Raw genomic sequence first — 12,431 nt, 5'->3', positions numbered from 1 at the left:
TATGGCTTAATTAGCTGATTAGAGTGGGACACTTTGAGCCTAGAATATTGAACCTTTTCACAATATTCTAATTTTCTGAGATTGTGAATTTGGGGTTTTCATGAGCTGTAAGCCATAATCATCAAAATTATGACAAATCAAGGCTTGAACTATCTCGCTTTGCATGTAATGAGTCTATCTCCTATATTAGTTTCACCTTTTAAGTTGCATTGCTGAAATAAATTAACTTTTGTACGATATTCTAATTTTTCGAGTTTCACCTGTAGTGTACAATTCTATAAAGAGGATAAATATATGGATGAAAAACAGTGAAAATCAATGTAAGTACCATGAGCTGTGCAGTAATAACTTTGTAATCCAGCAAGCAAATTTAAGGCCAAGATAACTACTTTAATCAGATGCTATTTGATTCAATTAATGATTTTGGACCTTTATTTATTTATTCACAGGAGCTATATACTGACTAGACAACTCACAACAATCCATAAAACATAGTTAAAAACAAAGGAGCCCTTTTCTCCAGGCACCATACCACACATCCTCACAGCTCAACCCTCATTCTAGCCTGATGTTTAGGGGAAGAGCCAGTTCCTCACAGCCTTTCAGAAGGCTAAAAGGGTAGAGATTCCTGTGGTCTCAGGAGAAAAGTCTGTTCCATTAAATGGCAACATCTAAGTTACAATTCAACCAGAGTTTAACAACAACAACAACAACAACAACAATAACAATAACAGAGCAGTCTATTAACTAAACAAGAAAACTTTATTCTGATTTGAATAAAAATACACTTGTACCAATATGTACCCTTTATTATTGCAAGTGATTTAGCTTTGGAATGCTCCAGCTTCTTCTCTCATTGGTTTTACAATAACACAATAGCTAAGAATCAGTATATGGTTAATGCAAAGCCCGCAGGGATTCTCTGTGGAAGAATATTTCCCTCTCTCTTCACCTCCTCCCTAATCCCATGGTATAATAGTGCCACTTGCATCAGCTTTTGCTTATCATGATGTTATAGTACATTCCTTTTGTTATCATGCTGCATTATTAAGCAAGCCTATCTCTTTTTTTTTCTCAACTCTGAGCATTCAGATTGGAAAACAGCAGTTAGGGGAACAAAGACAAAGAAATCCTGAATAGCTTATAGACTTTACTTTACTGGACATTTATTTAATGGAAGGATAACAGATAAAACCACTAAAAGCCCATTAAGATCCTATCTCAGGCAAAGACAGGACACTGTGTCAAGAAAAGACAGCAAAAATCTGCAGACACATAGTTTCTCAATATATTACTGATTGAAATCTATGGACCTTTCTCTGCATTATTTTACATAAGTACCCATTTGAAAAAGGGGAAGTAGACTCAGTACTCTGCTAGTAGAGTCAGAATAATCAGGAACAAAATCCAGTAAGTTTCCATTATATATCAATATCTGATGTTTGTGGAGAAATCCTGTTGAGTTCAATGACATCTGTTCTTAACTATTTATACAATTTTTACATTGCTTACAACAACTGTTTATACAATTGCCTTTTATATTTAATTCTGTGCAATATACAAAGGTGTTCCTGAAAAAGATATAATACGAATAGATTTGTATATTCTAACATGGAATTTGTGTTTTTTTAATAGAAAACTTCATATAAGGAGTTACAGATATTGATAACATTCTGCAAAACCTTTCCATCAGTGTAGTGTATACAGTAGAAAGGACATGCCTTGCCATTTATTACAAAACTTGCAATCTGGAGCAAAGTTTGGTTGACTTGGTAATTTTGGCTGCCTAAATAAATATGATATAACTTACTCATCTATGGATAGTTTTGCAGTGAAAGCACCTAAGTTCTAAAACAGCTGCTGCTAAAAATAATATTTTATAAGACAAAAATTCACATCTGCCCTGGTGAGTCTGTTTTTGTTAAAGGATTCTACATGTATGATATGAAGGAATGGGCTGCATTTTTTCACAGTACTTTAGGCTAGGTAGAAGACGTACATAAATAATTTGAGACACTTGCTTAAGAAGTGAAGACTAACACTTAGATAACTGGACCATTCTCAACTTATCATGCCTGTGCTTAAAATTATAGGCTTTAAATGCTGTTTTTCATTAAAAAAATATATTGGGGGAAAACTAATGGCTCAAATTTTCCAAATCTATTATGCCAAGCTCTGTCTTCTCCATTTCGTGGTCACTCCTTCAAATCTCAGGAAGTTCTTTTCTCCAGAGTTTTACTGACAAAAGTTGCAACCATGTTAGCTTTGCAGTACAATATTTTCCACTGGCTACAACTCGTACAGTTGGCAAAGGCCTCCTGGCAGGTACCTTAAACCAACTTCTTTGTGATTTAAATCCCCTGGGGTAATCTATATATATAAAAGCGAAAACCATTCACACATTAATCATGAAATCTTCAGAACCATAAAGCCTACAAACTTGAAATTTGCCACGTGTGTTCCTCTTGGCTTCTAGGTGCTTACTAAGAAAGGATTTTTTGTAATGACCATCAGAGCATTAGTATTTCCTATATTATTATTAACATGTTCTGATGCTAAGGAGTTGTACTTCTGCTCCCCACCTCAAAAGAAATCTGTTTCACGCTCTGATGCTAAGGAGTTCTACTTCCCCTCCCCGCCTCAAAAGAAATCTGTTCCAAATGCAAAACACCAGCAGAGCAGAGGAGTTTCGCTTTCAGTTTTACTTTCACAGCAGCAAGCAGCTTTACTACAGAACAGTTGAGCTAAGCCACGCCCAGCCTCCTTCCTGTCTCCTTGCTCACACAGCAAATACTGTTTGAGTTTCCAAACACCCCTCAACTCTCTCATACACTGACAGGATACTAGCCAGATGAATACCGATGGATGCTGCAGGCTGGGACATTGTACTCCCCCTCCCCCTCTGTTCCAACTGCCAGTTGCGTTATATTAACACACTCTGATGCTACGGAGTTACACATTCTACATTAAGTTTCAGGCTGCAAGTGTCAATTTATCAAGCCCGAGCACATAGTTTCGTAGCGAAGCACGGGCGTCCAGCTAGTAGATAATAAATCAATTTCCTTTTCTGTAAGACATCCCTTTATTTATTTATCTATTTATTATGTTGATTTATATAGATCGCTAATTATGACCCTGAGCAGCAAACAGGATTAAAATCCAATATAATTTTGGAAAAACAATGGTAATACAGTAACAACACACTGGCTCCTGAGGATAATCCAATCCAATTCATATTACAGCAATCATAGCAAGACAAAAAAAAAATCACATTGATGACCTTGGGTCCAGGCCCAAGGGAACATTAGAACCAAGCAAATTGGGGATATAGTATTCCAAACAGCAAGTGTTTTGCAATATTTGAAAACCACATATCTCTGCTCAGTGGTCTCTTCTGAAGGCTAAACCTCAACCCTAAGGCTTAGTTTACAGATCTTTTTATCACCTTGGTAGCTTTGCTCTGAAATGCGCATTCATTCATTCATTCATTCATTCATTCATTCATTCATTCAGTACAGTCATTCACTCAATATATGACATTTCATTCTGAGCAGTAAGTTAAAAACAACAATGAAAACATTAACAAAGAACCCCAAACACCCTTGGATCCATATACAGTGAGAGGCTACAGTGCACATGGGCATTCTGATCCAATTCTGTTGACACGTTTTCAATTCTAAGAGATCAGCTGTACTGTGCTGGAGTTTCAAAAACAGCCTGTGAGCAAAGGGCTGATGCATTGTAGAGAACTCCAAGACAATCAAAAAGAGAACTGACTATGACATGGGATTAACATTTATTTCCCTCACATGAACACACCCCCAATGCTTTAAGACAAAAAAATAGATGTATCTGGGTCAGGTCATGATGGTCCTGAACTAACTTGCCACTGGTGATTTTGCACCCGGAGAAGGCAGGTAGAAGTTGCCGGGAATCTTTTGGAAAGTATTGCTGGTCTGGCCACAGAATCAAGGAGTACAGGCAAGAAAACTGCCATGCAACATGGATGCTGGTACAGCAGTGGCACTCCTATTTTATCCCTAGAGTCCAATTTCACAACAAGGTCTCGCATCCAGTTATCTGCAGAGCAGCATCTCTGAAGACCACCAGAATCTATCAAATGACTACAGCCATTACACCACCCCTGGGTCACAACAGTGCCACACTTGAAATACATTTCTAAGAGAGGACTCCAACCCCCCATGTCTAACCAGGAAGCTGATATAAAGAATCAACATGATACCAAGGCTACTTTCCCCAAGGGTGAGTTGCCCCTTATCTCCCAACATATTTCTCTCTGTCCATCATCCTACTATCTTGTTTCAATTTGTCACTCTCCTTTTTGAACAGTGATGTCGAAACCAGACACAGCACTCCAAGTGGCAGGGCAGAATAGAATGGAATAATTAATTCTTGTGAATGACAGTGAAATGTTCTTCATATTGATGTGTTAGTACACACCTGTGGGGTATTCTATCAGCAGGACTCTGGTACAATTAAAGCATAACACCAAGATTATTGCCCTCAAAATTGGTGCTGCCAGTTTCCAAGATTTACAGTTAATCCTGTTGCAGAGTCAGTGGGTCCTTAGGCATGTATAAAAAGAAGGAATGCTACAAACAGCTGACCCTGCCTTATAGCTGTAACTAAATATTTCATCTACTTTAACCTCAATTACAATAGCTTCAATTCTGCTTTGTTTTATCCTGCTGAAAACGTCAGTGTATTGTGTAGGCTTACTAATGCATATCATGTGTGAGACAGCGATACATGCACACTGAATGGTTTGTACAGCTAAATTCAAGACTAGTTTGTCTTTTTTACATTCAGTAACTAATTATGCAGCAAAAAGAATAGTGATACTGTATTGTTTATGACTACTAGTACTGTTTAAAAGCTACGCAAAATTCAGACCAAATACGACTACTGAAAAGCAACAGAAATTCAGCTCTGGGGCTGTTAAGAAATGCCCATGTGCTTGCTGGCCAGTTTGTTCCCTTGAGATCAAGACAGCAGACCTGAAGCAGAGATTTTCTGAAGGTAGAGTTTCCAATACTGGTATTCCAATTAAACAAGTGATGCCAAGGAGCCTTAATAAGTCAGTGGTAATGGGAGTTGTGAAATAAATAAACTCACAGCTATCTTGACTAAGAAAGTGAAAACTTCTTGGAGTCAAACTCAATGCCAATGACATCATGGGCATATCTATGCAGTTTTCTCAGTAACAATATGGAGGAGGATTATATTGTCTTCTTCTAGGATTTCCCCCCGCCCCCATTTCCCCCCCCCGGCCCCCATTTCCCCCCCCCCATTTTGTCCTCCCCTTATTCCCCGGTGGCTTCTCATCCAAGTACTGACCAGATCTAATTCTGCTTGTTTTTCAAGATCACAGAATGATGGGTGCACCTGTGTGCTCTCAAGTCAAAGTTGATTCCTGGCAACTGCCTGAACCTGTCCCAGCAGTTTTGTTGGCAAGGTTTTTCAGAAGTAGTTTGCTCTTGTCCTAAGGCTGACAAGAGAGAAAAAGAGTGACTTGTCCAAGGTCATCCAGTTGGCTTTGTGCCTAGAACTCACCATCTTCTGACTTCTAGCCTGGTGCCTTAACCATTACACCAAACTGTCTCCAAATTTAAATGACCAACTTCTTTATTTCCTCCTTCCATTCTCTTGCCCCAGAATTCCCTGATCTCTGCTTCATTCCCTCAATTAAAACACCCACTAGGGAATAAAAATCTCTACATTATTTCCCACCTAAGGAACATCAACCAATCAATTTCAACCATTAGAACCCAACCAGACTGTCATCCAACAACTGCAAAAGTATGATGTGTAATAACCTTAACTGAGGGCACTTTTTATCCTGCACCAGAGGCAACATTATCTTGTGCACTTTGCTGTATCGCTACAAATAAGATGCAAATGTTAAAACTGTACAAAGGAGAAGTAAAAATCCAATTTTATTGTAAATTTGAACAAAAGAACGTTACATCCAATATGATTTGGAAATGATGTCTCCTTCATGCAGAAGTGTGCACAGGAAAAGCATCCTTTCTAATAACTTTTATGTACAGAGAGGATATGCACCAAGACAAATTCCTTGTGTGTCAATCACACTTGGCTGATAAAAAATTCTATTCTATTCTATTCTATTCTATTCTATTCTATTCTATTCTATTCTATTCTATTCTATTCTATTCTATTCACTATTTATGTGTAGTTATTTTTAATAACTAATTATCCTCCTTTCTAATAACTATTCCAAACGGATTTTTTGCACCTAATGGTAAAAAAAAATGTTCCTCCTGTTCAATCTTGTTAACATTTGAAACATGCCACGTGTTTCTGGGGAAAGGCTGCAGTTTCTGTGCAGCCTTTTCCCATCCAACTCTACAATCTTTCTAGTCGACATCATAGAAGGAACTTTTCCATCAGCATCACCTACATATAAAACAGCCGTTATCCGGCCCAAATCCAACAATTACTTGCAAAAGGCTTTTGGAAACGCCGCAAGAGGGGGGGAAAAAAAGGAAACATTCCGGCCGAGGCCAATCCAGCTGCTGCCTCCCTTCTTTTCTTCCTCTTCCCCACATCACTGTTGGGACGGCCTTTCTGCCTCGGGTGCCCCACGAGAAGCAGTGGCCCCCCCTTTCCTTGGGGGTGGGGACCGGGAGCTTAACCTCACCGCCCCCTGAGGGAGGGCGCTCACCTGTCCCCGGAGGAGGCGAAAAGAGGCGGTGACCGCATCTCGAACTCTTCCAGAAAGTTTCTACTGTAGAGTAGGGAAGAAGGAAAAAAAAAAGAGCAAAACGAGGTCCCCGCCCTGGCCAGTCGCGGCAGAGAGCGAGCACTTTTCCTACAAGGAACCAGCAACTCCGGAAATTGTGCAAGAACTTGCGGGAAAGGGGGGAGCCTTTCCAAGCCCCCTCCCGCCGGAGGAAAGCTCCATTCCTTTCCTCCTCCGGCCCTCCCGGCCGAGCTTGGGGACGAGGCGAGCCAGAGACAGGCGTCTGCGAAGGGGCCGATCAGCTGGAATCTGGCCTCGCAAAAAGGCGCCGGGGTGGCCACCACGGCCTCTGTCGCCAGTCCCCACGAAAAGCGGGGCAGAAGAGGAGACCGTCGGCGAGCCTTTCTTTTGTTCGGGGTTATTCCCCGTCTCTTCTCCTTCCCAACTTTTTTTTGGGGGGGATCAAGTTGAAAAGCGTCCGGCCCTTTTTGTTCCCCTTCGCAGCTCACTTCTAGCAGCTGAGGCGGCGGTGGGGAGGTCGCAGTGCGCCCCTGGAGCCGGCTCTTTGGGGAAAAGTTAATTTTTGTGGTGGTGGTGGTGTTTTTAAATTTTAATTTAATTTTTTTAAAAAAAAATTTGGAGCGGGAGAGAAAACCTCGAAGCGGGAGCAGCTGCTCCGGAGCAAATTTGCAATCCGGCTGTTTTGGTTTTCCACCTGATGGGCAAAAGCCTCCATGGCGCTGAGCAAAGGGCTGAGGCTGCTATGGAAGCAGGAGCCCACTCCCAGCGCCCTACTGGAGGCGCGCGGCCGCCAGGACTGCCTGCTGCTGGAAGCCGGCACGACAGCCACCCTCAGTAAGTGCCTCGCACCAAGGGTGGTGGTGGCTGGGTGGGTGGGTGGGTATGTGTGTGCCCGCGTAGTACTCTGGACGCAACCACCCTACTGTTGCTTTGCTTGGCACGCCAATTTTGAAGGAAGGAGGCGAGGTCTTTCAAACTAAAGGTCCACCCTGTCTGCCTTCCGGTTTCCAAGATAGCCAACCATGACAGAAGGATTTGGTTGGTTGGTTGGTTGGTTGGTTGGTTGGTTGATTGATTAGTCAAATCAGGGTCTGCTCTTAGCAACCCACATGGATGGGCTTCTTCTAGCATGCTCTGCTCAACCTGGCCTTTTCCATCTCTTGAGTGGAGCTTGCCTTGATGCTGATCGTCTCCTTCCTTCCTTCCTTCCTTCCTTCCTTCCTTCCTTCCTTCCTTCCTTCCTTCCTTCCTTCCATTTTTCCCAGCATTATGGACTTGCACAATTGTATGCAAACTAGTCTTAGAGCTTGGTCAATGGTGCCTTTTATGAGAACTCTGGTTTGATTTATTCCGTGGTGGGTTGTTGTTGTTGTTGTTGTTTTTGCTTCCTTCCTTGGTTGCCCATGGTAGTCTAAAAATCCTCTCCACTACCAACTTTCAAAAGTAGTAGTAGGCATTCTATCTTGCTTCAGTCCAATTTTCACATCCACCAGAGTGTTGCACTGCCTGCATAATCTAATGCTTGTAGGTATAGATGTGCATTTGACTTACTTATGCAAGGCCTTCATTGTTTCAAGTGCTGATCTGTTGCATATTTCTTTCTTTTTATAAATTAATTGTGGGATATTTCTTGGCTGTTGTATCTGAACTTTTAATAGTCAATTCTAAAAGGCAAAATTTATCCACCCCCATCGGTGTCTTCACTGTTAATTTTCCCCTTGTCATTAGTTTGATCTTTATATTTAATCATAGTCCCATTTTTTCATTGCTTTCATTACAGTAGGATATGAAAGTATAATTTTCATTTTTTCTACGGAGGTTATCCATAGAAAGGCTGCTTTTTTCAAGAGGCAACTGGACTTTCTTGTTTTTCTTTGAAGACGTTTCACTTCTCATCCAAGAAGCTTTTTCAGCTCTGACTGGATCGTGGGGAATGGAAGGATTTCATTATATTCTATGTCTGCAAGGAGTATCTTTTTGGACTGTTGCCTTACGGCAGAAGATACAGAACAATTAAAACTTGGATCACACATTTTCTGAATAGTTTTTATCCCAGAGCTATAATTGCACTCAACAATGAACTAAAGGGTCATTGAACTAAACAATGAATTAAATATCAGTGAGCTGTTGGACAGCATTACTTGGTCTGTTGTGTGGATGTTTGGGTGGTTTAGGGGTGAGGAATTTGTGGGTGGGAGTGTGTTTGGGGATTGTTATGTGTGTTGGACCTGGTCTTTGGGTGTTAAGTGAATTTCGTATGGGTATACTGTGTATACACGTACAACGGCAATAAAGTTATTATTATTATAAATCCATCCATTCCCCACCATCCAGTCAGAGCTGAAGAAGATTCTTGGATGAGAAGTGAAACGTCTTCGAAGAAAACCAAGAAAGTGCAGTTGCCTCTTGAAAAAGCATCTGTGGGATATAATTTCCATTATTACCAGAATCTTAATTGATTCTTGGATTCAATCATCACTGATTTGGGAGGTTCTGTGTGGTGTATTTTTGGGCAGTAGTTGATGGCCAATAGTTGTGGGCCATCTCCTTTTCAAACCATGTAAGCCATGATTACAATCATATCTTATTACAGGGGGAAGGGCTCAAGATCTTTCAAGAATGAAGAAGAACATATTTCTTCCTCCAGTTTCAGCAATGGGTACATAGATAACTTTGCACCAGTTCAGGAAATCTTACTTGTATTCTTTCATGGAGTCAAGATTACCGAAGAAAATTAAATAACCAGTGCTTCAGGACAGACAGTATCAGTAGCTTGAGGCATCCACATTTCTTAATAGCATGAGTTCTTCCTTGCTGTCATGCATTTTATTAATTATAGAAGTTGTTTCACAATTGGTAAAACAATAAGGTTAGGTGTGAATTTAATATAACAAGTGGCAGCTTGTCTTCAGAAATTCATTTGCATTATGCTCCCTAGAACCAATATGAGAGATTCCGTAAATGCTTTTGCTCAATACCTCATTGTCACTCCTTCATGCCGTCCTCTTTGATTCAATTGATTGTTGAAAATGAGGTCAATAAAACAAGCAATTAAAGCTCCAAGAGGTCAACTTATAGACAGGTGCTAGATAATTCTCCCCTTGCTCACTTTACAGCTTTGGTCTATAGGCCAAAAGAGAAAGTAATGCAACCATGCAAAGCAGCACCTCCAGATTTTCATATGTGTTGCCTTTCGCAAATGTAAACAATTAAAATATCAGGATCTTACACGATACACGAATTGCAAAGATTGCGATAATCAAAATGTCATAAAGAAATCTTGGCATGCATAACTTTTACATTGATAAATGCACAAGTAAGACATTGATGATCTATTTTATCAGTAAAGCACATTATTTATATTTTAAAACTGATTTTATTTAAAAAACTGATAGATTGAGAACATAAAAAGCCATGTTAGATTGAAAGCCTATTTATTCCAGCTTCCAGTGCTCACAACAGCCACATAGATGCCCCTCACTGAATCCTTTAGTGTCTCTTGCATGTGTTCCCAGCAAACTGGGACTCAAGGTATTCCTTAAAATACTTTTTTTTTCTTTGTCCTCTTCTCTTTCTTGAATCCACCCTGCTTCACTCTGGAGTCCCTGAAGAATTACACCCCCATCTTGATTTGCAGCACTTTGTGTGTGTCTGTGTCTGTGGAAAGGAAAGGGTGCTTATCAAAAAAGTAATCAAGGCAGCAAGTTCAAAACCTGACTCCCTTTGTACACACAGAGGGGTAGGGCAGGCATCACTCTCTGATATGGTGAGGTAGGACTTCAATCTTGTTGCTATGACCATTGTTTTGACTCTATCCCACATCCTGTGGACACTACTGATCTGCTTCAATAATAATGATTATTATTGATTATTGATTATTATTGCCTTTTTGATCGACTGGAGTTTAGTGTACTATGTTTATTTAGAAACCATGAACCTTAAAAAGTATCTCAATATGTAGACATTCATGCAGATTGCTACATCTTGGAAGTTTTAAGATGATTTAAACTTCAATAATATAGTTCTATGCGTATCTATTCAGTAATGAGCCAATGCAGAGAATTGAATTCTAATTTATCCTAGCCTTCCTTTGCTAACATGAAGTTACTTTACAATTACAATCCTGTATCATATCCTTGTAATGAGCTGTAATTTGTCATCCTCAACTAACAGTCAGAGAAGGAAATTCCAGCTCTCCTTGGGCAGGACTTTTAACTATAGCATGTGTTGTCCCATCATATTAAGAAAGCAAAAACTATGTGAAAAGATTTTATAGAATTAATGTAGAGCACAAAAATATCTTTTTGATTTACTAGATAAACAGGAATTTCTACCTTGAATGCTTTGCTCCAAGGTATGAAGAAATTACGACAAATACATTAAAAAAAAAACCTTATGCCCTATTTCTACCTCTACTTGTTACTTGTTTGCAAATATGAACTGATGCCTGAAGGTCTGTCATTCATTTCCATAAAATGTGTATTAATTTTTTTTTTAGTAAATTGCAACAATTTTTCAGAGATTCAGGCTCAATTAGATCCAATACTTAGCTGATTGCTTCTCCCTTCTCTTAGAGAATTAACTGAAGTTTTCAAAAGATCAAAAATTCTTCCACCTTGTTCAAGATCTGCCTTTTAGCCACATGCAAAAAGGAAACATCTCTCTTCAGAGAAGCCTGGTTCAGACCTAGAGTTGTGCATTCCTTTCCTGGGAAGCAGATGTTCTTGAGAATGCCAGATAGCTTCATATAAGAAATTTCTTCTGAATTACCCCTTTCCTCTTACTACTGATAATAATTTACTACCTCTGAAACTGTTATTATAACCAGCACATTCATAACAGTAGTGGATTTCAAATCCCGGCGCTACCAGTTCGTAGTGAGTGCACGGTGCTTCTGCGCATGCACCGGAACCAGGCCTAACCGCCCCGACCAGAGTGAACCGGGAACAACCCACCACTGATTAATGAGCATTAGTTTTTGTTCATTAACTGTAATCGTATGAATTTTGCTTTGTTTAAAATGTAGTTTGCATTTACTCTTCCATTATTTAAATTTTGGGGTTTTGTCTTGTTGGTAGCATATACTTTTCTTTCTGCAACCAGTGTCACATTATTTTAAATATATTTCTGTTTGCTAATGCAGAATGAACTTCACACTCTCAATCTCTTTTCTTCATGAATTGTGAAATGGCAAAGTTAGAAAATTACTTACATTCTTAAGCTTTGTTTACATTTCTGAATGCCATGTTATTCACTTTATTTGTATAGTTCCACTGTGGCCTGTGGCTACAGTGATTCCTTTGTCTAATGAAGAATTAAATATCTTGATTGTGTGATGTCAGTGCATGTCTGTTGAGTGCACTTTCACAAATATGAAACCTTGCAGAGAATTAAACAATTTATTCTATTAGCTTCATATTATCTAGAAAGTCCTAGTTTACAGAAAATTCCCTGCTACTCAATATGTTTTGCAGAATTTTTAAAAACTCGGGTAAATTCATTATAGTGAAGGCTCAATTTACTGGACCATGGTACAATGAACTTTGGATACAATAGAACAAATTTCCACCATGTAAAAATGTAATTACAGAAACTGTATGATGTATGATGTTATCTACATTATGAGATCATCATGGTAATGATATCATTTGCGTCATTCTAAAAATGACATTAAGTCACAATATTC

The 12,431-nt window shown here is 39.5% G+C and overlaps 1 protein-coding gene across 1 annotated transcript in view; it reads left to right on the top strand.

The window, feature by feature from the left end:
- The first annotated feature begins 7,458 nt into the window (after positions 1 to 7,458).
- Positions 7,459 to 12,431, top strand: part of SYNJ2 (synaptojanin 2) — a 58,153-nt gene continuing 53,180 nt past the window's right edge. Inside the window, exon 1 of the mRNA XM_070951660.1 lies at positions 7,459 to 7,579. Coding sequence (XP_070807761.1) covers positions 7,459 to 7,579 — 121 coding nt within the window. The remainder of the gene's footprint in view (positions 7,580 to 12,431) is intronic.

Source organism: Pituophis catenifer, unplaced genomic scaffold (assembly GCF_029215685.1).
Source record: "Pituophis catenifer annectens isolate HBS135680 unplaced genomic scaffold, rPitCat1.0.hap2 SCAF_1, whole genome shotgun sequence".
NCBI classification, from domain to species: Eukaryota; Metazoa; Chordata; class Lepidosauria; order Squamata; family Colubridae; genus Pituophis; species Pituophis catenifer.
Note: the sequence above shows the minus strand (reverse complement) of the source record. Positions and strands in the feature narration are given on the sequence as shown.